General features: G+C 47.0%; 1 protein-coding gene across 1 annotated transcript; it reads right to left on the bottom strand.

Moving 5' to 3' along the window:
* Positions 1–17,579: 17,579 nt before the first annotated feature.
* On the bottom strand, positions 17,580–18,266 carry LOC309802049 (ester hydrolase C11orf54 homolog; the record flags this gene model as incomplete). The annotated part of the gene is given in 3 exon segments (XM_082617251.1): positions 17,580–17,776; positions 17,779–17,801; positions 17,803–18,266. Coding segments are annotated over 3 exon segments (606 nt in total). The 5' UTR covers positions 18,189–18,266.
* Between the last annotated feature and the right edge of the window lie 7,367 nt (positions 18,267–25,633).

Genomic DNA, 25,633 nt, shown 5'->3' with positions numbered 1-25,633 from the left:
TTTTTCTTTTTGCGGTATGCGGGCCTCTCACTGTTGTGGCCTCTCCCGCTGCGGAGCACAGGCTCCGGACGCGCAGGCCCAGCGGCCATGGCTCACGGGCCCAGCCGCTCCGCGGCATATGGGATCCTCCCAGACCGGGGCACGAACCCGTATCCCCTGCATCGGCAGGCGGACTCTCAACCACTGCGCCACCAGGGAGGCCCCTTGGGTTTTAACAATACACCAGTTTTTAACAATTATCAATGAGTGACTGAAGGTATTTTTTGTTTGTTTTTTTGTTTTGTTTTGTTTTGTTTTGCGGTACGTGGGCCTCTCACTGTTGTGGCCTCTCCTGTTGTGGAGCACAGGCTCCGGACGCACAGGCTCAGCGGCCGTGGCTCACAGGCCCAGCGGCTCTGTGGCATGTGGGATCTTCCCAGACTGGGGCACGAACCCATGTCCCCTGCATCGGCAGGCGGACTCTCAACCACTGCGCCACCAGGGAAGCCCTGAAGGTATTTTTGATGAAAAAAAGTTATTAATTTTAGGTAGTCAAGTTTATCGGTATTTTATCATTAGAGATTCTTTGGTCTTATTTCTTTTTAAAATAAATAGTATCTTTTGGGATAATTTTAGATTTACGGAAGAGTTGCAAGGATGGTAAGTGCAGAGTTCCCGTCTCCCCTGACCAGTTTCCATTTTCCTTAATGTTATCCTACATTACATGGGACATCGTTAAAATTAAGACACCAACACTGGTGCATTACTATTAACTAAACACCAGACTCTGTTTGGATTTTGCTGATTTTTCCATTCACAGCCTTTTCTGTTCCAGGACCTCACGCAGGAAACCACAGTGCATCTGTTTGTCGCATCTCTTAATCTGCTCCAGGACCATTTCTCCGGCTTTCTTTACTTTTCATGCCCTGACACTTTTGAGGAGTAGTAGTCAAGTATTTTGTAGATAAGGCCTTATTTAAAAATTAGTCCTTACTTGCAGGCTAGAAGAAGTCGCCTATGTTTTCTTCTAAAAGTTAAAATTTTTTCTCTTGACATTCAAGTTCTTTATCTATTCAGAATTTACTTGTATAGTGAGGATCCATGTTCACTTCTTTTTCCATAGAGATAACCTATTTTTTGTCATTGAGCAGTTTCTCTTTTCCCCAAGGATGTGCCATGACCCCTAGGTCATATTTTAATGTTCCTCTTTTGCATGGTTCTGTTTCAGGCTATTTCATTCCATTGGTCACTTTGCCTGTCTGCCAGTAACACAGTTGCCTTAATTACTCTAACTTTATCCTGAGTCTTTGTGTTTGGCAGAGGTAGTCTTTTCTCTCTCATCTTCTTCTTCAGAAGTGTCTTGGATAGTCTTTGCTCTTCCTCATACATTTGTCATGTTTCATAAAAATGAACACATAAATTCTATTGTGAACTTTGATGGGAGTTGCATTAATGCTATAGATCATTATGTGAATTATGACACTTTTAGGTTAAACTTTCCTGCCCATCAACATATAATATCTTTCCCTTTATTTGGGTCTTCTTTAATGTTTTTCAATAAAGGTATACAACTTACTGTGTATAGGGCTTGCATATCTTTTATTAGATTTATTTCTAGGTTCATTAAGGTTTTTGTTACTATTAAATGGTGTCTTCTTAAAATGAAATTTTCTAATTGGTTGTTGCTAGTGAGTGCAATAAAACTGTCATTTATATGTTTATATATATATCATCTTGCCAAACTCTCTTTCCTTTTTATATCTAGTAATTCATTTGTTAATTCCTTTTAGTTTCCTATGAAGACAATCATATCATCATAAAATATTATAATTTTATTTCCTCCCTTTCAGTCCTTATGACTTGAATTTCTTTTTCTTGTCTTGTGCTGGCTGGGACATGTTGAATGGACATGGTAATAGTGGACATTGTTGCCTTCTTTCTGACTTTATAGGACACTATTCCTACTGTTTCTTTAAAATCAAAGTTATACTTGACTCATGAAATGAATTGAGGAGTAAACTTTTTTCTTTATTCTAGATATGTCTTTATAAAATTAGAATAATCTATTCCTCAAATAGGTTGACTTGCCTGTAAGACAAACTGGGCTTGGTGTTTTCTTTAATGGGAAAGAGCCCATTTCTGACATACATCATGTTTAGAAAGTCACTAATTTTTCAAATGAAAACCTACTTATGACATTTATTTTTCCAGTAAAAAAGACTCTCCTTATCTATCTATCTATCTATCTATCTATCTATCTATCTATCTATCATGAAACCTTTGTAGTAGCTGACTCTGCTGTGTGGCTTTTGGGTTAAATATTAGCTGAACACTTTTGAAGGGCAAGTTTCTGATTAAAGAAACTGATTTCTTAAGTGCATTTTAAATAAACACACACACATTTACATCATATTGTTCTTACCAAAATACTTTTGTGAAAATGACGGTGTTTTAAAATAAATTAATTCTCTGTGTGTGGATTGTTAAAAATCTCTTTTGTGATTCCAGGCTGACTTCTTTTTGACACTACATTCATGTCTCATCATGTCCCTCCTGACTTGCTAAAACATGATTACCTGGAAAGGAAGTTCTCCTAGGAACAGAGATTAGTTCTGTGAGAAAGAGGAAGACAGACAGGCATCCATAGCAAGCCTGGGCATGTTTCTTAGGTCTCCTTTAAGATTCAGTCCTTGAAGAACAGATTGAACTCTTGCTCCCAAAGATAAGATCAACTTTTCAGAGGAAATGTCAAAAATTTAAGAAATAAGAACAAAGCTGTTATTAATCATACCTTCACTCACATAGCTGTTTTGAATGCCTCCAATGTGCAAGGTACCATAGTTGACACTAAGGATACAAGGAATAAATATGAAGCAGTTCTTGCCCTCAAGCAACTCACGGTCTAACAGTATTAAGTTGATAATTAAATATGCACAGGGTATTGTGGAAGGTGAAAGTGTGTGTTCAAAGACAGCTTCCTGGGGGAAATGATGCTCCAGAGTAGGAACTAAGCCTACAGATGGTCCACAGTACAGAATCAACACTTTGTTTTCAGTAAACAATGAATGATGTCTCTCTTCTACTACTAGGTCTGAGTTGAACTACCTAACACCCCAATTGCCTTACTGAAGCCAGCAAAAAAGCCAGACAATATGTTTAAAAAACATAGTCTTCCTAAAAGCATCAAAGAACTAAACAGATAGTGAAGAGTTACAAGGACAGGATGTGGGATGAGATAGGAATCCAGGGAACGAAGTCCAGTATTGGGACTGCTTTTGCCTAGAGGACACTTTTTGACCCAGAAGAGGTGGGTGAGTGGCTGGCAGCACAGGGATTGCCTTCCAGGGCTAGGAGGAATAGACTCAGAGATACTCTAAGGTGCAGTTAACTAGACAGAAACTGTAAAATCACAATACCTGTTATGTTCATGGAGATAAGCCAAATTTTAAAATTTTAGCAAAATATTATTTTTAAAAAATGACATTGCATATGTGAAAAAGAACTGCATCTGTCTGGATCCAGACAGAAAGTCAACCCCAGATAGGCTGTGCACTAAATGTGAAAGGTAAAACAATGAAACTTTTAGAAGATGAATAACATAGAAGAATATTTTCCTGACCTTGCATTAACACTATTTTTTTTAAAAAAGATCAATACATTTGCCTACATTAAAATTAGGAACTTCTGTTCATGAAAAGACACTAGGGGGAGAGTAGAAAGGCCAGCACAGACTGGGAAAAAATGCTTGCAGCCTGTCTAGCTGACAAAGCAGCTTCTATCTAGAATATTTAAAGAGGTGCTGCCAATCAATAAGAAAAGGACAGATAACCCAGCAGAAAAATTGGCAAGAGAATGAACTTTACAAAAACAGAAATCCAGAGGGTTAATAAACACATGAGAGGACGCTCAATCGCTTTAGTAATCAAGGAAATTAAAATTAAAATCACAATAATATACCACTACCCACCTACAGAATGGCTAAAATTTTAGAAACTGACTTCCAGGATGTGAAGCTACTGAAAAATTCATGCATTACTGGTGGCAGTAAATTAGAGCAATCACTTTAGGAAACTGATGGCTGTCTCCTAAAATTGAAAATACATATACATACCCTGTGACCCAGCAATTCTACTCCTACCTTTATACCCCCAACATATGCTCCTAGGAATTAACAGAGATGTGTCCGAATGTGCACAGCGGCATTGTTTCAAATAGCCCCAAGATTGGAAAGAACCCAAGTGTCCATCAACAGCAGAATGGGTAGGTGGTGGTGTATTCGCATATGAAATGCAAAGAGAGTTGTTTTCGCTGGAAGCCATGATGACAACGTGGATGGAGGGGCTCAAGTAACCGCGAAGTGATGCGGAGGAGCAGACCCCGAGCTACAGAAGAGTGAACGTGCCCCCGGAGATGCCCCCAGACCTGCAGTCCTGTTTGCTTCCACCTCCCCCATCCCTTCTCCTTCTTGCAGTAAACGGGGCGTTTCTTTCCCCATCTGCCCCATGCTCTGGATCCCTCTCACTTTAAAAAATTTTTATTTATTTATTTATTTTTGGCTACGTTGGGTCTCTGTTGCTGCGCGCGGGATTCCTCTAGTTGCAGTGAGCGGGGGCTACTCTTGCCGTGTGCGGGCTTCTCGCTGCGGTGGCTTCTCTTGTTGTGGAGCACGGGCTCTAGGCTCACGGACTTCAGTAGTTGTGGCTCGTGGGCTTCAGTAGTTGTGGCTCGTGGGCTCTAGAGCACAGGCTCAGTAGTTGTGGTGAAAGGGCTTAGTTGCTCCGCGGCATGTGGGATCTTCCTGCACCAGGGCGCGAACCCGTGTCCCCTTCATTGGCAGGTGGATTCTTAACCACTGCGCCGCCAGGGAAGAACCCCCCCTGCCACACACACACACACACACACACACACACACACACACTTCTGAATCTTTAACTCTTCCTCCTGATGGAGCCCCCTCCTCTCCCAGTCTCCTTACCTCGGCAGCCCTGTGTCACTGTTGCCTCCCTGCTGAAATGTATGCTCCCTGTGGGCAAGGCACCCATCTGCCTGGACCACCCCATGCGGCGGGGGTTCAGAGGGCCTGGGCACACCAAGGAGGCTCCGTGACCTGTGTCTGAGGGCTGCACGGTCCCACCGCTGCCTCGACTGGCAACGTGGTGCTTCGCAGGGCCCTTCCTCTTTTCTGGGTTCCCATCTCTTTGCCTGTGAATGAGCTCTCCTCCAGAGCTCCATGGCCCTCTGATCTTGGCACTGGGCCCTAGGACCTGTGACCTGGAGTGCTGTGAACTGGATGGCGAGGGGAATAGTCTCCCCACCCTTGTTCCTCCACCTCGTTCTCAGAGGAGGTGCTGGGATGCGAAGCAGAAGGCAGGGGGGGCGTCAGCTCAGTTAAGCTGTGTGCCAGGGTCTGTGATAGGCTTCCCATATTTCCCCCTGTATTTTATTTATTTATTTATTTATTTATCTATTTATTTATGCAGATCAGGAAGTATATTATTTTGCTGGGGCTGCCTTAACCAAATACAGAGACTGGGCAGCTTAAACAATAGAAATGTACTGTCTTTCTGTTCTGGAGGTGGGAAGTCTGAGATCAAGGTGCCAGTAGGGTTGGTTCCTCCTGAAGCTGTGAGGGAGAATCTGCTCCAGACCTCATTCCCTGGCTTGTGGATGGTCATCTTCATTCACTGTCTTCCCGTCATCTTCCCTTTGTGTGTGTCTGTCTATGTGTCCAAATTTCCCTTTTTTATAAGAACACAGTCCTATGGGATTGGGACCCACTTAATGGTCTCATTTAAACTTGATTGCTTCTTTTTTTTAAAATTAATTTTTATTGGAGTATAGTTGCTTTACAGTGTTGTGTTAGCTTCTACTGCAAAATGAATCAGCTATATATATATACATATATCCCCTCTTTTTTGGATTGCCTTCCCATTTAGGTCACCACAGTGCATTAAGTAGAGTTCCCTGTGCTGTACAGTAGGTTCTCATTAGTTGTCTATTTTATACATAGTATCAATAGGGTATATATGTCAATCCCAATCTCCCAATTCCTCCCACCACCCTCTGTATTTTTTAAAAACTTTTATTTTTTAAATATTTATTTATTTATGGCCGTGCCATGCAGGCATGCGGGATCTCAGTGCCCCGACCAGGGATCGAACCCATGCCCCCTGCAGTGGAAGCATGGAATCTTAACCACTGGACTGCCAGGGAAGTCCCCCATCCTCTATTTTAAAAATAATTTAATTCTCAAATCAACCCCCTGTGGTGGTTTTTACAGAGAGTGAGCTGAGGTTTAGAAAAGGTGAGTCAGGTCCCCGCCTTCCCCTCACCCGGCTGCCTCCGTGGGACACGTGCCGGGACCAGCATCAGCCTCTATCCCGAGTCTGAACCTGGCTTCTACTTCCTGAGGCTCTGAGGCCTTGAGCAGGTGGCTGAGCCTCTCTGAGCCTCAATGTAAGTTAGGGAACTGGGTAGGACGCCCCCTCCCTGCTGGCTGGCGTCAACAGGCCCGGGGGGAGCTGAGGGGCAGGGTTGGGGGCTGGGAGTTGGGGTGCATGGCAGTCTCTGCCCTGTCCCGTGGCCAAGTTCGAGAGGAACTGGAGCAGGGGGGGCCTCCGGGGCAAGCGGGCTGGAGGGAGGGTCCCTCACCTGCGCTGGAACCTCGGGGAAGATGGGAGTCCGGGGGTCTGCAGTGCCTTTCCTAACCCCTGAGTGGCCACCACAGGACATATAATGTAGGACATTCCTACAGGGCACTGGACACTCCAGAATCCCTCTCCTCTGACCCTCAGGTCCATTTCTATCACCTTTTCTAGTTCCACCTCAGGCCACACCTGTCTCTTGAGTTCAGAAGAGGCTGGAATCTTCCCAAGGTCTCTGTCACCCATCTCTCCTCTCACGGCCTCTCAGCTGTCATCTCCTTACCGACTGTTGCTGTCACCTCCTTACCGTCTCCTTCCTTCTCATGTCCTCACACTGTCCTCTCAGCCGCTACAAATCAAAATCCTGCTCAGTCTTCAAAGCCATCTCTGCTGATCTCTTCAATCCGAGCTGAAAGCTGAAAGCTGAAAACTCTTTGCTGGAAAGCCTCCGATGCCCCTTTTCCGCGGTGCGGGAACCATCTGTGTTCTGTCATTCTGTGGGTTTCTCTGTTTGCACACAGCTGACGGGGAACTCCTTGAGGGCTTTGTCCCTGTCGCCCCTCAGCCTGGCCTCCGACCTGCCTGAGGGAGCAGCACATGAGCGACCACAGAGCTGGTCCTTCTCTCCATGTCTGGATCCCCCTCCACAGCCGAGCAGCCTTCAACTGCATCGAAGCATCCCTTCCTGCCCTTTGCTGTCGCCTCTCAATGTTTCTACTAATCACTCCCCTCTTTTCTTCTCACGGCCCAGTGCCCCTCACACAGAGCCGGGGCTCCGGCCAGGAGGCCGCGGAGGTGGCCAAGTGCCATCCTGGCAGCTTCCAAGCTTCTCCCACTGCCCTGCAGTTCCCCAGGCCCGCAGGTGAGCACCTGGAGCCCGTTCAGACTTCTCATCTGGAAGATGTTCCCTCTTACCAGTAAGCGTCCAAAACTGCTTTCTCTCCTGTGCTTTAGAGAAGACCTTGCGGACCTTCTCTCTTCTCCTGTTTGGTCCTTCATTTCTCCAGGCAGAAGGTGCCATCTGGAGGGGACAAGGACACATCTTGGTCTCTGGGAACCTGCCCAGGAGGCGGTGCCCAGAACGCTGGCCTCTGCTCAGGCTGGGGATATCAGCAGCTCGCTTCCTCACTGCCTCCAACCCGATGTTGAAAGAGAAATGCTCCACTAGAAAGAGTTGCCTTGAGGCTGAGTTATGGGAGCTTTCTGGCAGTGCCAGGCTGGCCTGTGGTCACTGCAGGCTCCTACAAGTAGTAAAAGTTGACGGTAAGGAGAGTAAGACAAGGAAGCATGTTTCTTATTCCAGGAGGGGATGGGAGGGTATCTAATGGCTGCAGAGCATTCGTGAAAATGTCTGGATTCTCATCTCGGTTCATGGGGTTGGGGTCTGACTCCAAACATCTCCCAAGGCCTCGTCCCTGGTCCTGCTCTATTCAGGGCCTACCAACCAGCATCTGTGAATCTTTGCTCCTTGACAGAAGGAGGAAGCCTAAACTCAGGGCATCAGCCTCTGTCCCAGGCCAGAGGTCACGACCTTAACAGTAAGTATGGTTTTGCCGATCCTTCCTGCCCTCAGGGTCTTCTCACAGGTTTGACCCTATTTACCCCACTGAACCCCAGGCCTGCCTGATTCTCCTTTATTTCACAAGCCTTCTTGGCTCTGAACTTGGTTTCCCCAGTGAATGCTCAATTCAACTCAACAAACATTCCTTGAGCTTCCAAGAGAGCTGCAGTCTCTGCCTTCAAGGAACCTTTAACTTTGTAGTGAAAATAAGACACTTCCACAAAAATCAAAATGTAGGTTGTGGTGTTTCAGCAGATGGAGAAGCAAAGTACTACTGGAGCCGAGAGGAGGTTAGTTCCAAATGAGTACAGGGAAAAAGAGGAAGGCAGGTCTGGGAAGGCTTCTTGGAAGAGGTGGCATTGAGCTGGGCTTGAAGGCTTCAGGAAGTCCAGATGGGTGGAGGAGGACACTGGGCAAAAGGAGGGTGTGCTTGGGGAATCACCAGCATTCTACTATGGCTCAAGTACAAGTTGAGGGAGAAAGAGAGAGACAAAGACACAGAGACAGAGAGAGATTATCAAAGGAAGGTTGAAATGATGTCATTGACAGTCTTCAGGTCAAGCTTAGAAGCTTCAACTTTTGTAGAAGAGGGGAAACCAGAGAAGAATTTTGAATCGAGAAATGCCCAAGACTCAGTCTGGAAGCCATTCTTTTCCCCAATCAGTCAGCATATCTACATCCGTAACCTCTTTAAGAATTCATCCTTCTCTCTCCATCCGTAGGGTCACCACAGCCTCTGTTCACGCCACCATCTTCTCTCACCTGAATTGACGCAGCACCGCCCTAACTAGTTTTCCAGTCTCCAGACTCCCCTCCACTCTGTCCACTCCTAATGTAGTCCTCCTCCAGCAGCCAACTTGGTCATTGTCGAAGTGCAGATCCAGCTGTGCCCATTTCCTGCTTTGTGACTTGCGAGAGCTTCACGTTATCCTTGGGATAAAGCCAACATTCCTTTCATAGGACCCACCTGTCCCTTCCTGCCTCTTGCCATTCCTGCTGCCTTACTAACTGATCTCTAGTTCTGCAGTCCCTTTCTCCACAGGAATGCCCCCTCCGCTCATCACCTGGCTTGACCCCATGGGTCTCTGGGTCAAGTTCAGCCCCGGTGCCCGTCTCCTGGGGACCCGGCTCTGTCTCCCACCTCCTCTGGCTTCAGCTCCCCAGCTTCCTGTTGTTTTAACACTTATGGCGCAGCGTTGATCTATTATTTTCCCCTGGTCTCTGATTTTTTTTTTTTCTTTTTTTTTGCGGTACGTGGGCCTCTCACTGTTGTGGCCTCTCCCGTTGCGGAGCACAGGCTCCGGACGCGCAGGCTCAGCGGCCATGGCTCATGGGCCCAGCCGCTCCACGGCATGTGGGATCTTCCCGGACCGGGGCACGAACCTGTGTCCCCCGCATCGGCAGGCGGACGCTCAACCACTGCGCCACCAGGGAAGCCCCGGTCTCTGATTTTTGATCGGATCTGTGTTCCCACAGAGCAGGTGCTTGGAGCTCAAAAAAAAAAAAAGTATTCTCAGAAGGATGAGTAAGTGTTCACTTCCTCCCTGGATTGATTGGCCTCTCCTGCCCACAAGCCCCACGCCCTCTGGACAAATTATTTGCTCCTGTTTCTTCTTCTCTTCTTCTCCTTGTCTTTCTATCCAAAGAGGTAACTATAGTGCCGTAGGAAGAGGACACATAAAGCTGTTTACGAATAACACCTCTGTGAAAATTCTGGAGTGAAAGGCCCAACGGTTAGCAGTGGTGGCCTCTGAGGAGCAGGGCAGGAGATGATAGTGCATTCTTTCCATTTTCTCTAATTTCTTAAATTGATCGTATTTTGTAATGGGGAAATACTCTTTTTTTCCTTTTTTTTTTTTTAGTTAGAAAGACTGAAAGAGCTTGGTTTCAGGCAACTGTCTAAAACAAGAAAAGCAGAAAAAACCATATATTTATAAAATCTCTCTCGAAGGACATATAATAAATGGACAATGTCAATCACCTCCTCGGAGGGGAGCTAGGAGGCCAGGGCCTGGGGAGACAAACTCTTCACCATACCCCTAAGTACCTTTTGGATTTTGAACCACGTGCAAAACATAGTGTGATTACAAAGAACTGAGTTTGACTTTTAACCCTCAGGTAACCGAGGGAACCTCACTTTCCCCATCTGTGAAATGGAGAGAAAACAGATGCGACTTCACAGGGTGGCTGCAGGGAGTGGGTTGCACGGCCGGGCTCTGGGGTGCCACCCAGAGGCAGGCTGGGGCCTCTGCCGTCCGATCCCCCAGTGCTCCCTCCCTCTCACCCCTGCTTGTCCTCCAGATGAAGCTGTCAAGGCCGAACTGTGTCTGCCAGCATATCTCCCCGGGAGTTGCCTGCCTTGGCTTCCTGCCTGTTGGAAAACAGCTAATAGCATGGAGCAAAAGCCACCCTTGGAGGCTCTGGGCATCTCAAACAGCCAGACAGCTCTTTGTGTTTTCTCAGGTTCTCAGCTTGCCAGCTAGTTCCACACATGAGAAATATTTTGGGTCAGCACTGCAGTTTCAACCACACAGATGCGTTTTGTTTCATGACTACTTCCTTATAATAGCTCTGGGAAAAACTGCGCTGGGCCCCGTCCCAAACCACGTTCCTGGCATGGCCAGCTACATTCAAGATGGTGTCTTTGGGTAGAATCATAAAAGAAATCGAGATCTCCTGCAACTCACTAGGATTTGGTCTGGAAAAAAGGACTGTTTGGGTAGAGTTTCTAAAAGGCTGTCATCACCACGACCTTCAAGCTGTTTGAGGGAGGAAGAGGAGCTTAATTTGCTATGTTTCTGCCTGTTCAGATATCCCTGCTTTTCTCTGCAGCCCTGTGGAGGTTTTTCTCCTGTATGTGGATATTTATTGAGTGTTGATGAGAAATGCGATGCCGAAGGAGGTGCTGTCTTTGTTGCCTGGGATAGGGCTGCCAGATTTGGCAAATAAAAATACAGGGCACGGGTTAAGTCAAAATTCCAGATAAACAATGAATCTTTTTTTAGTATGTCCTGTGCAATATTTGGGACACGCTTACATTAAAGATGTTTCATTGTTGTAGTCTAAGGATGTCCCATGTAATATTTGCATACTTATACTAAAAATTACTCATTGTTGATCTGAAATTCAGATTTAACTGGGTGTCCTGTATTTTATCTGACAAGCTTGCCTGTGAAGGACACAGACGAATCCTCCTTAGCTCCACAGGGGAGACCAGAGGCCCACTGCTCTTGCTCACAGGCTGGTCCTATTCTTAAAAGCAGCCCTCCAGGTGGGAGGGAGGCTCAAGAGGGAGGGGATATGGGGATATATGTGTACATATATAGCTGATTCACTTTGTTGTACAGCAGAAACTAACACACCATTGTAAAGCAATTATATTCCAATAAAGGTGTGAAAACAAATAAATAAATAAAGCAGCCCTCCACCCTAGGCCACAGGCTCAGAACCCAAATGGGCCGGGCCCAGCGTGCTTGCTTGGTCCCCACGTCCTCCTGAGCACTTCTCCTCCCCCTGCCTGGGATCCACGTCCAGGATGGGATCCGCTCTCCTGGTTCCCATGACTCAGGCTCTCCCCAGATTTGTTCTTTAGACAGATCCACCCATTGCCTTGGTGTGAGGATCAGCTCGGAGAGGAATCTAGTAGAAATGCTATCAGTCCAGAGGCCCGAGTTCCATTGAGACCCTGTATCTGAAGATGTGATTGGATTCCAGAGGTGGGTGTAGATGTGTATCCCTGCTGAATTCCACCCAACACCATCTGCTGTGGGGCAGGTGGTGACTGGGGTGCCTTTCCTGCTCTTTCATTCTGGTCCAGTAGGTGAATCCCCAGTCTGGGCCGGAGTCCTCAGAGGGAACTGTGTCACCTGAGAAAATGGGATTCAGACTCACTTCTGAGTCACTTCATGATGCCAGATGCCCTGCTAGCTCCCAGAGACCTATACCCAATTGTGACTTTCTGCACAATTGTGACTTGGACTGCTTTCCGGCACGGCCCTGATCTTCCTTCCAATGAGAGGCCGTGTGAAAGGGGCCATCAAGCCCTGCTGGTCACCACGTGGTGTGCAAGATGCTGCTTGTGGCTTAGTGAGGCCTAACAGGACACTCCACATCGTGTTAGCCAGAGGCCATGAAATACCACATCTGTGCTGGCTGCTGGGGCTGCTGAATGAGGTACCATACCATATATTGTCTCTCGGTTCTGGAGGCTGGAAGTCCAACTCCGGGTGCCGGAAGGGCCGGGCTTCCTCTGACACCAGCTGCCAGGCCTCCCCAGCTTCTGGTGGTTGCTGGCTATCCTCGGTGTTCCTTGGCCTGCAGACCCATCACTCCAACCCTCCCCCTTCACTTGGTCCTCTCCCTGTGTCCTGTCACCAGATGCTGCCCATGACATGTATTTTAACAAAAACTGCTAGTTGCTAATAGATAAAAATAGAAAAGTTGACACCAAAAATCTGGATTTGGGTAGGTAACAGTGACCAGTGTGCCAGCTTTGCTAGAGTGCATACTAAAAAAAGATTCATTTTTTAATCTGGAATTTTGATTTAACCCGTGCCCTGTGACTGTCTTGTCACACACACGAGTGTAAATGAATTCATCATACCCTTTTCTGAGAGTAAACACAGAGAAAGGTGGGGGACACGGGATGGGGCACTCGAGGTCGGAGGTGAGAGGGGACACCTCTATCCGGGGCAGGATGAGGGGAACCGAGCCCCTCAGCACCTGGGGGTGCTCCACGGGCGGAGTGGACCTCAGACCCTGCCAGTGCAGCCCCGGCAGTGATGCTGATGCTCAGAGCAGCACCCTCACTCCTCGGTCTCTGCACCGCCCTCAGTCCAGCCTCTCAAGGTCCCCTCCTTCTCTGGAACTTTCCTCGGGCAACAGAAAGTTTTTCCATGGGATATTTTGGAGGTTTTTTTAATCACCTGTACACGTTTTGGCTAAGGTGGTGTTTTTTGTGACTCCCAGCCATGCCTACTTCCATCTGGTTTCTCGTGGTTTCCGGGACAGTCCTCGCCCCGGACCCCGAGGCAATCAGAGCTCTGATTTTCAGGAATATTTTTCACCTGCACGATTCTGCACCCCTTAGAGCCTCTGCTGAGGAGAGTTCTACAAATGCCGTCCTCATTCATTTTTGTTTATACAGCACAGCAGGAGGCATCTGTCCACATCCTTGTTCCAAGGCAACACATAGCTAAAATTTCACTCCTTAGTTTACCCCCAATTTTGAATTTCTTGGTTGAGGACCATCACTTTCTTAATTTTTAAAACATCTTTCACCACTGACACATAGCATTTGGCTTTTTTAAGGGCTATTTTTGACAAAGCTACTAATCTTTTAAAAACAATTTAAGTACTATATATACACACAAGCTAAAGGTTCTATCCCTGATGAGTTGGAACAATAATAAGAATGCGCTGAGTTTCAGCTGCTGGGAGGTCAGCAAGGTGGGGTCCCTGGGAGTCCCAAGGTTCTGGGTCCACACTGGGTGAGATGCACCCACACGAGCCTATGAGCCACACGTTGCTGTCTGTGTGCTGGAGAGGGGTGGCCAGAGCTCAGAGCCCAAGGAGCTTGTCCAAGGTCACTCAGCTACTATAGGGCAGAGCAAGACTCTGCACTCGGGTTCCCTCACAGCAGAGCTGATTATTCACAGCCTCTGGCCGGGTGACCACATGCCTCATGCCTCCCACTCAGGGGAGTCTGGGAAGAAACACCCTCCTATAGAGGGTGGGGAGCAGGGTGGGGAGGGAGTTAAGAAGACACACCTTTATTTGTTTGTGGATTATTCAACTTTGATCCAGGGCCAATTTATTACTTTGGTAATTCTTAAGAAGCAAGCAAGAAAATTTTAAAATCGACTGATCCATCCATATGAATAAATATTTGAAGCCTAAGAGAAAATGAAAGAAATGGAGGCTTAGCAAAACATTATTCCACGTCATTGACTTTTATAATCTTTTTTTTTGTTTTTTGCTGCATTGGGTCTTCGTTGCTGCGCGCGGGCTTTCTGTGGTTGCGGCGAGCTGGGGATACTCTTCGTTGCGGTGTGCGGGCTTCTCATTGCGGTGGCTTCTCTTGTTGCGGAGCACGGGCTCTAGGCATGCGGGCTTCAGTAGTTGTGGCACACGGGCCCAGTAGTTGTGGTTCCCAGGCTCTAGAGTGCAGGCTCAGTAGTTGCGGCGCATGGGCTTAGTTGCTCCGCGACATGTGGGATCTTCCTGTACCCGGGCTCAAACCCGTGTCCCCTGCATTGGCAGGCGGATTCTTAACCACTGCGCCACCCGGGAAGTCCTATAATCTTTTGAGAATAGTTGTAAATCAATAGATGTTGAGAGTCTGTGGTGCTGGCTTGGCTGCCATCATCTTGTTGGAACAGAATTCAGTTCTAGATTTTGTCTCCTGTGTATCACTGCTGACCTTACGAATTTTTGGGGGTGTATTTTGTAAATTTTCATACCCGAAGGATGGCAAGCCCCTTCAGAACACAAACTACGTTCGCATTGCACCTTTATCATCTGTTCTCTGGGGCATCTTGGGCAAAGTCCGTAAACATTCTCATCCTGGGTCTGAGAACAATAGATCTTTTTTTGCTCAGAAAACTAAACAACTGGAAAACAGTTAAGACATAAAAGTTACATGAGAAGTACACGGCTTAACTCAACGGTCAGTATTTACATAGTTAATATAAAGTGGATCATTAACATATAAATATATTTGGAGAATGAAAGAGGAAAAAATAGAAGTAGGTAGTTGCGTTAAGTTCACAAAAATCCTGTGAAAACACTGGCTCTAAAGTTAATATGTACCAGAATCATCGACTAAAATGGTTCCAGCGTTGCCACTGGGAGTGGGGCTTAGGGTGGGGCTGCTGTTTTTCATTAGGAACCCATAATCCTTTATTGTCAGGGTTCTTAGTTGAGATGACAGAATCCACTCTAGCTTTTTTCTTAAGAAGACAGGAGTTTAAGGAGTAGCTGGAGCTCCAGGAATCATGGGGAGATGTGAAGAGGCTGGGTTTCTACAGTGGTTCCACACTGGGCTGCAGAAACGGCCACTGCCTGGACGCCCACTGCCCTGCTGAGAGCAGCAGCCTCCTCGCCATGAGGAGGCGAGGCTCCAGGTCAAAGGTGTGGGAGGTCAGCCAATGGGCAGAACCCACCTCCCACGGTCCGGAGTGGTGCTGAGAACCAGCAAGGCTGAAACACTGCTGGGAAGCCGGGTTTTTATGACATGGAACTGTTCAAACAAATTTTATTTTTTGAAGCCAAGCATACATATTACTTTGATGAAAATAAAAAAAACTAAAAAAGAGAAGGGCTTTGTGAGCTGGAAGTAGAGCCAGCTTCTAGGCTTGTCAAGTACTTTTAATAGGATGAGTTGGCATTTTCGCGTGGTAGGTGGAAAGTTATCTGAAGGTTGGTTTTTAGCTCACTTCATCTTAAGGGATGCGGTGTAGCCCTCTTGCTGGCTATAGTCAAGTACAGGGGAGGCCATGAGCCTGGTCCTTACCCAGGAAAGAAAGGCATTTGCAAAGCCAGTGCCTCTCCCCCCGTTTTGTTCCGAGCTCCTGACCTCCCCCCTTCCCCAGTCCCCTTAAGATCGGCATGTGAAACTTGATTATCCTAAAGCAGTCATTTGAAATCGCACTGTGTCAGGTCAGATGGCTGACTGAGCCTGGCCAGGGACAGGTGTCCATGGAGGAGGGAGGAAGTGGACACTCCAAGGGGCGTATTTATAGCAGTTGGAGTTAAAAATACAACCAGCCTGGTCCCAAAGCCTGGGCCGGACGCGATGGCGTGGACCTCTGTGGTGAGTGAACCTCACAGGGCCGAGGAGCAGAATGGGGTGGGGAGGAAGGCCCCTCGCCACAGAAAGCCCCAAGAGACGGCTCGCCCAGAGGTCTGTGATGCCATGAACACAGGCCCCGGGAGGTGACTAGTCACCGGCAACCCGTTTCTTCCCACGTCTGGCTTCCTCGCCAGCTGGAGCTTAGATCGTGGAACACCGAGGGGAGCTGCAGGAACGCATTGATGAAATCTGCAGGGCAGGGGAGGACCTTCCAAAGAGCTTCACATTTAATCACGGTGTTTTCCCCCCAAGTTTTACTGAGATATAGTTGACATAGAACATTGTCTTAGTTTGAGGTGTACAGCATAATGATTTGCTATATGTATATTTATGTATTGAGGAATGATCATAGTGGTAAGTTTTGGTAACAGTCATCACCTCACACAGTTACACTTTATTCACAAGTTGACTGATTGGCAAGTCTGTCACTGATGTACATTGTGTTGTATCTATTGAAATGTGCTTCTGGAAAGAGATGGAACATTGGAGAAAACTGCTTTTGTGGTGAAAACATTGTTGCAAATTACAAAAACCACTTTTCTTTTTAATGAATGTAAAATTTTTATTCATTTGGTACAAACTAGTGTTTATTTAAAAATAATATTTAGGAATTTATACTCACAGGACATGTTATAGTTAACTTCCAAAGACAAAAAATATTTCGTGACAATTTATTATATGCTTAGTACTAAAAAGCTCCTAAATCTGAACAGTGTTGGCATTACAAGATTAAAGAGTTGTTTTTGGCTAATGATTATTATAGAAAAACACTGAAGAAAATTCCAACCATTACAATCAGTAAAGGTATAATTTTATATTTCATGAAGGACAGTAGTCATATTTAGCAATAGCCTCATTTATAGAGTATATTCACCTCGAGGTTGTATTTTGATGCTGTTTCTTTTCAATTCTCTTCTTGCAAATAACCAACAAGGCAGAAACTGCTTCCAGCTGACAGTCCAAACAAAGGAGGAATCATGGCTAACTGTCTGGTTGCTAATATTTGTTAAAGGCAAATTGCAAACTTCTGAGTATGGTTCAACATCACCAAAAGGAGTAAAGTTGCTCCCTCTGACCACCTTATTCCATGAAAAAAGTGTACTTTGACTTCTAAAATGGATTTAAAAAATTCAGTAGAAAGATTTAACAACTATCAACATTTCCAACACTGATTTTTCTAATACCCAGAAACATCCACTTAGCAGTTGTAAGACTAATTTGAAAAACTGAATACTATTATACAAATGTAAATTATTACTATTAGCTAGTAGGAATAATCACTTGATTCTTAATCCTGTTTATATTTAATTATAAACATAAGACTGATTTTTAGAATAAAAAGAATGAAGAACATCTCCATCATGTGTCTTTGTTCCCAATAATCCCTTTCAGATAGATCTGTGAAGTAATACAGAGCACAGTGTCGACATACCTTTCATTTCAAAGGCCAAAAAAAATGGGCCTTAAGTAGTGAGATCACTTCTATTAGGCCTTATATTAGTATCAATTAATTAGTTAATCAGTCAAACGAGTATCAGTTGATTTAATCTCGCCCAAATGAATGGGTCTCTGTTCGTTGATCAATGCAATAGAGAAACTCTGCAGGTAAGAAGTATCCAAGATATTCCACTTTGTCTGGGGTGGTGTCATAATGGTAGTGCCCACCTTCTTCATGATGACTGAAACAATGAGTGTGCTCCAACCACAAATCAAACCCTGGGTCTCTGGAGATAAAAACTGGCAAACCAAAGGAGGCTTCATCTCAAAAACGTAACCATTTATTCAAGTCTTCATCAGAGTTCAATGGGCAGGAAGAAAATTCTGCTGGCATAATGTGAATCTTCACTTTTCTCTTCTGAATCACGAAAGTACCTCCCATTCCTACAGGCTTATCTCCATAATGTTTTTCAAGAGTCTGTCTCATACAAGTCACAAACTTAAGTTTTCCAGTTCTTCTTTTGGCTTTCACCTCAATGACCTTTCCAGGTTGGCCTTCACTGGCAAAAAGATTAGCCAGTAATGCACACCCCAAATCATGATATTTCTCACTGTATTTCTCTAGTAGGCACCCTCCCTCTGCCGAGTTAACAGGAGCAAAGTAACTTCCATTCACAGGAGGTTGGTGTTCACTTTCTGTTTGAACAACTGGCATAAACTCAGAATTGAATCCAAGAGTCTGAAATGGGCCTGCTCCTGCTCCAAGAACAAAAGCTCCAGGAAGCTGGATTTCTTTTGCAATTTTATTTAGATCATAAACTTTTTTATTTATAAGAGGCAATAAGTAAGGCACACCTCCTACTTCTGCAATTCTAGTTTTCCCACAGATACCTTTCACGGGAAAGGTAAATGGCTCCTTAGTCAAATTAGGGCAATCAACTACAGACACCTGGACATCAGCAAAGTTATCCGTTAGCACCTGAACTCCACGCTCTGTTAGCTGAACTCCAAACTCTGCAACTCCTCGCTCCAGCAGCTCTCCTTTCACGTGTTGCCTCTCCCTTCTGCGCAGGTCCTAAGCAGAGGCCCCGCCCCACGCTTGTACGTCGCCCTGCTTAGGCCCTCCCCCCACGCTCCAAAGTCCCCGAAACCGCTTTCTGAAGGAAGGAAGATGGCGGCTGGGAGAGGCGGGGAGCGGGCCTTTTCCCGCTTGCGGGAACCCCGTGCAGAGCGGGTCCCGCGTGAGGCCAGGGGCGCGGATGCAGACCTCTGGGGCCTGTCGCAGGCCTGGATTAACTGACACACGTGGCAGAGAGACGCCAGTTCCCAGGTACTGCCCGCCACCGTCCACCATCTAGGGAATGCGGCCGGGGAGACCCTCACGCACTGCCCTGGGAGCGGGACGGGTCTGAGAAGAGGAGAAACACGCAGGGATGAGGCCTGACCAGGGAGCGCCCGGGGGTCCCACATGTGAAATCTAGAAAAAGATGGGTGGTTTTTTTTTTTTTTTTCAAGAGAGAAAGAGCTGGGAAGACGCACAGTAACAGGAGACCCGAGTGTGAGCGGACATGTGCCTCCTTCCCTGCCTCCTGCACACGCTGCTGGGTTGATTACTCACCCTGGCTGGGTCGTGGGGGGGGGGGGTCAGGCTTTGCCCTGGGGAGTTGGGCAATTACAGTTATGAGTGTTGAAAAAAATAGTCTCATTGCGCCCATGGGCACCTCTGGATGCTCAGAGGGAAAGGCGTCAGCAGGGTCCTCCTCGTCAGGCTGCCCAGAGACCCTGACTAAAGGGGAGAATTATGTGTATTGAACTCCCTGCGTTCTCTCCCCCTTTACTCCTACCCACCCCTACTTCCCAGACCCCAAAGCAAAAAACAACACAAGAGTGACAATGGTGGCCAGCTTACAGATAGAGAGCTGTGAAAAAAATCCAAACTAGATTTTCAAGTCCACCCTGTTTATGCGACTTTCCAAGTGGTTAAGTCAGTGATTCCCAGCCCCGGTTTTAGGACACCTCCAGGTGTCTTTATGCCAAGGGCGATCGTGAAATTCCCAAAATAAAATGGTTTTAAGTCCCTGCACTTTAAACTAAGCTCACACCTTGTACTCGTTACAAGCACACACTTTCAGAGGGAAAGAGATTGTGAAATCCAACAACAGTCTGATTCCAACAGACCGGCCACAGCAATCAAAATACCACTTTGTATTTGGGTAACGCTTTGCGGCTTTGAGAGCACTTTCTGATTCCTGGGTTAGTGACTAAACGTGTGAATTAATACAAAAGATGACTGTTCTAGACTCCACATTGCACTAGAGGTAGGAACGGAGACGGGCCCTTCCTCTGGCACGAAGCTATCGCTATGTAGCTCATCTGTGAAGTTTCAGTCTGTCAGCGGCTGGTGGAGGTGCTGTTTGGAAAAAGGCTGGTGGCCCAGGCCTGGGCGGCAGTGGCATTGCTTGGGCCAGGCAAACAGGGCTCTGCGGGGCCCGGGGTCATGGTCAAAGAGAAGGAAGGGCAGGCAGCTTCAGGCTGGCTTTCCCACTGGGCCGAGCAAGGCTGGAAGTTCTGGGGGCAGCGGCGTGGGCAGCTGGCCAGGTTATCAATGAGCTCATGAGCAGCAAGGCCCAGGCTGAAATCTGGGTCCATTTCTTCCAGAGCTCACTCCCCTGCCAGCCTGCGGAGCTGCCTCTCGGTCGAATTCCTAGAACTGAGTTGTGTTCAGAGAAACTAGGGTCTGCTTACGTGGGGCTGCCTGCATCCTAACAGGTTGATGTTTATTTTAAAGCAACACCATGGAAATTGAAGAACAGAGAGCAAACTTGGTTTTAAAGAAAATAAATATGAGACAAAAACTGAGAGAAACATTATGTGTCACGGAAACACAATTTGAAGAGGTTCAGGAGGCCTCCTGCTGAAGCAAGCAGAGCTTCTTCCTCGACTCCTACCTCTGGCCTCACCCTGTTCAGCGCCGGCCTACCTGTTCACTACCCCCTGAGGGGCTGACGTGCTGTCTGCTTGTGGTTTTGATGCCTCCTGGGCAGGATGGCTCAGGGCCCCTCTCTGGAGAGGGACAACTCATTGAGAAAATGGCCAAGGGCAGAGAAGCAGCTCCGAAGGCTGATAAGACCAGCCAGGAAGAGTTAGGCTGTAATTAGTGGGGTTTGGGTATCTGTCTCCAGAAATCTAGCCCAACAGGTACACTGAGTGTTTAAAGAATGAACTAAAGTTAAAAACATAAAAATGCACATTATATGTGTGTTGTGAATGACATTCACACGCACTGTGTACAACTGTACTGAATGCAGTTTTCCAGTCCACACGTGAAACAATGTGGCAGATTAATAATTTTGGCAATCATATTAGCTGTAGATAACCAACACACAAACTCACATGCTACTGTAATTTGGCAGTTTATTTGTATTTTAGGGAGTCACAACTAACGCTGCATAAGTACATCAAGGTTCACTTTATCAATTCAGGGACTGACTGTTGTATTATTTTATATTTCACTCTGAAAGATAGAATTAAAACATCTTTAGGGTAGAAAAACGTATTTCAGAAAAAACTTTATTTCCTCTTTAAATTGACCATATCTGGCTCTATACTTTTTAACTTATTTCAGTATTTTTACCATGGGTAGTTAGATCTAAGCAACAAAAAGGAATTGTCATTTCCCAGGATACAGTATACATGATAGAAAATGACTGTCCTTCTGTATTCACACTGACACAGACAATTACAAAAGGGGCAGTCTGGGATTTACTTTATTTTCTGCAGTTGTCATAAAAAGCAAATGTCTATTTTCACTTGGGAAATGGGATACATTATAAAAATCAGGTCAAAAGATGCAGACAGTTGTCACTGTTTATATGTAGCTTTAAACCCTGGAGAATGTTCTTAATGTTTTATTTCCCATTCATTTAGTAGCTTCCATGACTAGGTTTGGGTGCAAGGAAATTTCTGGACATTTACTTCATAAAAAATCATGCACCACATATTCTTAGTATACACTTTCAGTAGTCAGGCATAGTCTCCAGATTTCGATTTTTCTAAAGTCCTGGCAGTTTGCTACACGTCAGTGATATTTGTTCATGCTTTATATACTATTTTATGATGATTCAGGCAGATTCGGGTTATAAGTATCTTTAGGAGAACTGCATCCTTTGTTTATTACAGAATATAGACAGTACTGCATGAATAATTTCTAGCCTAAATGGATGGCAACCGCATACTTCTACTTGCTGAGGCCAAACTTTCAGAATCATTTTTGATTCCTCTCACATTCTATATCCAAATCCACCAGACAGTGCTTTTGACGCAACCTGTGGAATATATCCAGAATCTTCCCAGGGCTCACAGCTTCCCCTGCCATCCTGGAGTGAGGCCCCGTATTTGGGCACTGTCCTCCTGTCTGGTCCTCCTGCCCCGGCCCTGGTCCTCTTTCAGTCTGTTTTCTGCCCAGCAGGCAGAGTGTCCCTTTTAGAGCATGAGTCAGATCTTGTCACTGTCCCAGCCCTGCCATGGCCCACCTCTCTCAGAGGGAGAGTCAAAGTCCCCACGATGGTCAGCCAGGCCCACACTCCTCGCCCCCAGCTCCACACTCAGCACCAGCCACACTGCCCTCTCCACCCTGCCTCCAGGCCTTTGCTCTCCCTTTCCGGATAGTCACTTGGCTGGTTCCTTCACCTCCTTCAAGTATCGGCCTAAATCTCGAAGCCTGGTGTGAATACTCCCATTTAGGATGGGAAACCGTCCTGTCACAAACCCGTTCCCCCAAACAGTGCTGATCTCCCCATGCCACACTCCTCCTCTTTCCGTAGCCCTTATCTGTCACCCTTAGCAAACGGTAGAACTTGCCTATTTATTACGGTTATTGTCTGTTTTCTCCCTGAACTGGAATGTACATTCTGGAAGGCAGGGATCTGTTCTGTGCACTGATGCATCCCCAACTTGATAAATACCTGTTTATTTCAAGCGTCCAGAGGCACTTGATAAATACCTGTTGGAGGCATCAGTGGGATGCCTCAGTCTGCCTAACGGAGCAGCACCACATGGTCGCTCTGGTGAAGGCCTGTAGGGCTGCAGGCCATCCTCCCTGCGCTGGGCTATGGCTCAGTCACGTCTTACCTGGAGAAGGACCAGGGCCCAGCCTCCTTGGAGCTGAGTCTGCTGTCTTATAGATGGATTCATGGAGTGCCTGCTTTCCTTTTCCTTTTTAGCACCTTTAATTATCCTGAAAAACAATTTGAGTGTGATGGTAAATTAAAACATGTTTCTAACATGAGTAATTTATTCTGATGTATGTGCTCTTCCAGGTTTGCAGGCAGGGCTGACCTCGTGAGTAGACCACCCATGTAGTCTTGTGCAGTTGGAAGGGTCTGAGGAAGGCCAGCTTGCCCCCAAATATCTTCCTTCTGGTGGCGTGGTCCACCAGGAGGTTAATGGGCTGGAGGGACAGTTATTGAAGTTTGTGATGACTCCCACCTGGGGGAGGCAAGTCTTGATTGTTCACTTGGTTAGTGAAATCCTAAATGGTGAGAAATGGTATGGAAATGCATTAGGGAATGAGTTAAAGCTGGAAGCATGAGAATGCATATTAGAGCAATGGCTTGTTGACGGCATGTCTGATGTTCACAGTGCAGTTTTCCTTTAATGCCCTTCAGAATGGAACTTCAGCGTCTGCCTCGGTCAGGATGGGGCGGGAGGCTGCGTGGTGGTCCCTGGGCCAACCTGCCTATGTTCCCTGAGGAGAGCTGGCTGGCTCTCAGCTGAGGCTCAGTTCAGAGAAGGAACGCCTTAGAACAGCAGTCACCTACCAGACAAATAGCAAAAGCTCTGGGCACCTGGTGACAAAGATGAGCACGGCAGTTTTTGTTTGAAGGATTTTCCCGGATCTTTCTGATCTATCCACCCGGAAGTTAGTGCGAATGAATGCCGACCATTAGTCTGGACCAAAGGGTCTTCAGCCTTCCTCGGGAGCATTCGGGGCTGGCAGCTTTCCTACCAGACACACGATCCACTCTCACACCAATGAGGAAGGGAACAGCCTTGGGCCCTGAAGCCTGCGGCTACTCAGACACGAGGCCTCGGAGGCCCCGGGTGAGGAAAACAGGTCCCGCAGCATCTGTGACCGTAGTGCACAGACCGTCACCTTCTTTTCTCCCCACTGCAGTCAGGAAAGTGCATGGTCTGGAAGTGCACACAGTGAAAGAGGGGACACCCTGTTTGTACTGCGCACATCTGCGGTTTCCGAAGTGTAGGCTTGTCCACAAGTGTAACTTCTGCTACAACGCAACGTCTTTCTGCTGCTTCTCCCTGCTTGCAGCTGGGAGGCCTGGCAGGGACCGCCACTGGGCCTTTATTAGGTGCGTCTCACCAGGGCGCACGGGCATGGCCTCTGTTCTGAAGTCGCTAAAGCATTAGCGCAGGCCGTGGGTCCAGCCCTCGGCCCATCGCAGGCCTGCCCGGCTCGCTTTCCAGAGGGCGGAAGTCCCTGTCCTGCTTCCCAGTGTCCACCAGGCCACAGGTTGTCTGATCCAGGAGCTTCCATCTCCAGACAGGCCTGGACCTGGGGGGCGGGGCCGTGGCAGGATAAGGAGGAGCCTGGAAGGCGCAGGGCCTGGGGAGAGGTGGAGCCTGGGCTGGATAGAGTGTGTCCTGGGTAGGGCCTGAACTTGGAGGGGCGTGGTCTCAACTTGGGCGGAGCCCGAGGTGGGGCAGGGTAGGCGGGACCTGAAGTCCCCACCCGGGTTGGGTGGAGCCTAGGAAGGGGTGGGGCCTGAACTGGGAAGGGTGGGCCCTGGGTGGAGCCTGGATTGGGAGGGGCGGGGCCTGGGTGGGCGGGGTCAGCCTCCCCCTGTTGGCTCAGGTTCCTCTAGGCAAAGCTGCCAGTCTGATCTGGAAGGGTTTCCTTGTGGAGCGATTGCAGGAAGGGTGATTGCAGCAAGGTGCTCTAGCCTTCTTGTGTTTGTCCTGTTCCTACCCTACACCCAGGGATAAGCTAACTGGTTCAAACAAACGGAGAAATGTGCCCCATCAGGGGCTCCAAGCGTTTTTCCCGGACCAGGCTCCTGGCCATTAGAGTAGGTGAGACAGACACAGGCCCCTTAGGAATGAGCTGCCTTACAGGTGAGGTGAACTGTGACCTTCCACGAATCAAAATGCTTTTCAGTGGTTTTATGGTTTAAAAAGAAATACAAGATTATCGCTTAAAAAAATCAAAATAATGCTGTTGTATATGGAGTAAAAAGTGAAATCCTTCTTTATATTTCTTGCCCTCCACTCCCACTGTCCACATGCAACACTGTTGTAAGCACTGTTGAAAGGTTTGGTGCACCTTTCTGGAGGTTTTCCTGTCCATTAAGTGTGAGTGCACACACAATCCACATTAAACATACACATGATATATTTTTTTTCTTTTTCTTATGTACATAGGGCTGTAGCTTACATACTCAAAACAAAAGCACTGCATCCGGAGGGTGTTCCTAGCAGTATATTTGATCCATCTCATTCTTTTCAACCAGGGCATACCATTCCACAGTATGGGTGCCATCATGAAAACATTTGGTGGCTGTATTAGTTTCCTGGGGCTGCCATTAAAAGAAATTACCACAGTCTTGGTGGCTTAAAACCACAGAAGTTTGTTCTCTCACAATTCTGCAGTCTAGAAGTCCAAAATCAAGGTGTCAGCAAGACCATGCTCCCGCAGGGCTCTGGGGGAGGATCCTTCCTTGCCTCTTCCAGTACTGGGGGCTCTAGGAAATCCTTGGTGTTCCTTGGCCTGCAGCTGCATCACTCCATTCTCTGCCTCCATCTTCATATGGCCTTCTCTGTGCATCTTCTCCTCTTTTTATAAGGACATTGAATTTGGGGTCCATCTTCTTAACTAATTGCATCTGCAAAGACTCTGTTTCCAAATAAGGTCACATTCTGAGGTTCTGGGTGGACACGAATTTTGGGGGACCACTATTCAACTCACTGTGGTAACCATAGGTCTTGATGGCTTCATTTTACTGCCCATTGTCTGTGTCCCAGTCCAAACCCCGATGGAAGAGTCATAAGGGCCCATTCCTGAAGAACTTTCCATTCATCCCATGAACAGCAATGGACTGAGCACCTGCTATGTGCTAGGCACCTAGATTAGAATAAGCTGTGGGC

Source organism: Mesoplodon mirus (genome assembly GCF_964341445.2).
Source record: "Mesoplodon mirus genome assembly, chromosome: 4".
Classification (NCBI taxonomy): Eukaryota; Metazoa; Chordata; class Mammalia; order Artiodactyla; family Ziphiidae; genus Mesoplodon; species Mesoplodon mirus.
This window is presented reverse-complemented; position numbering and strand designations above follow the sequence as displayed.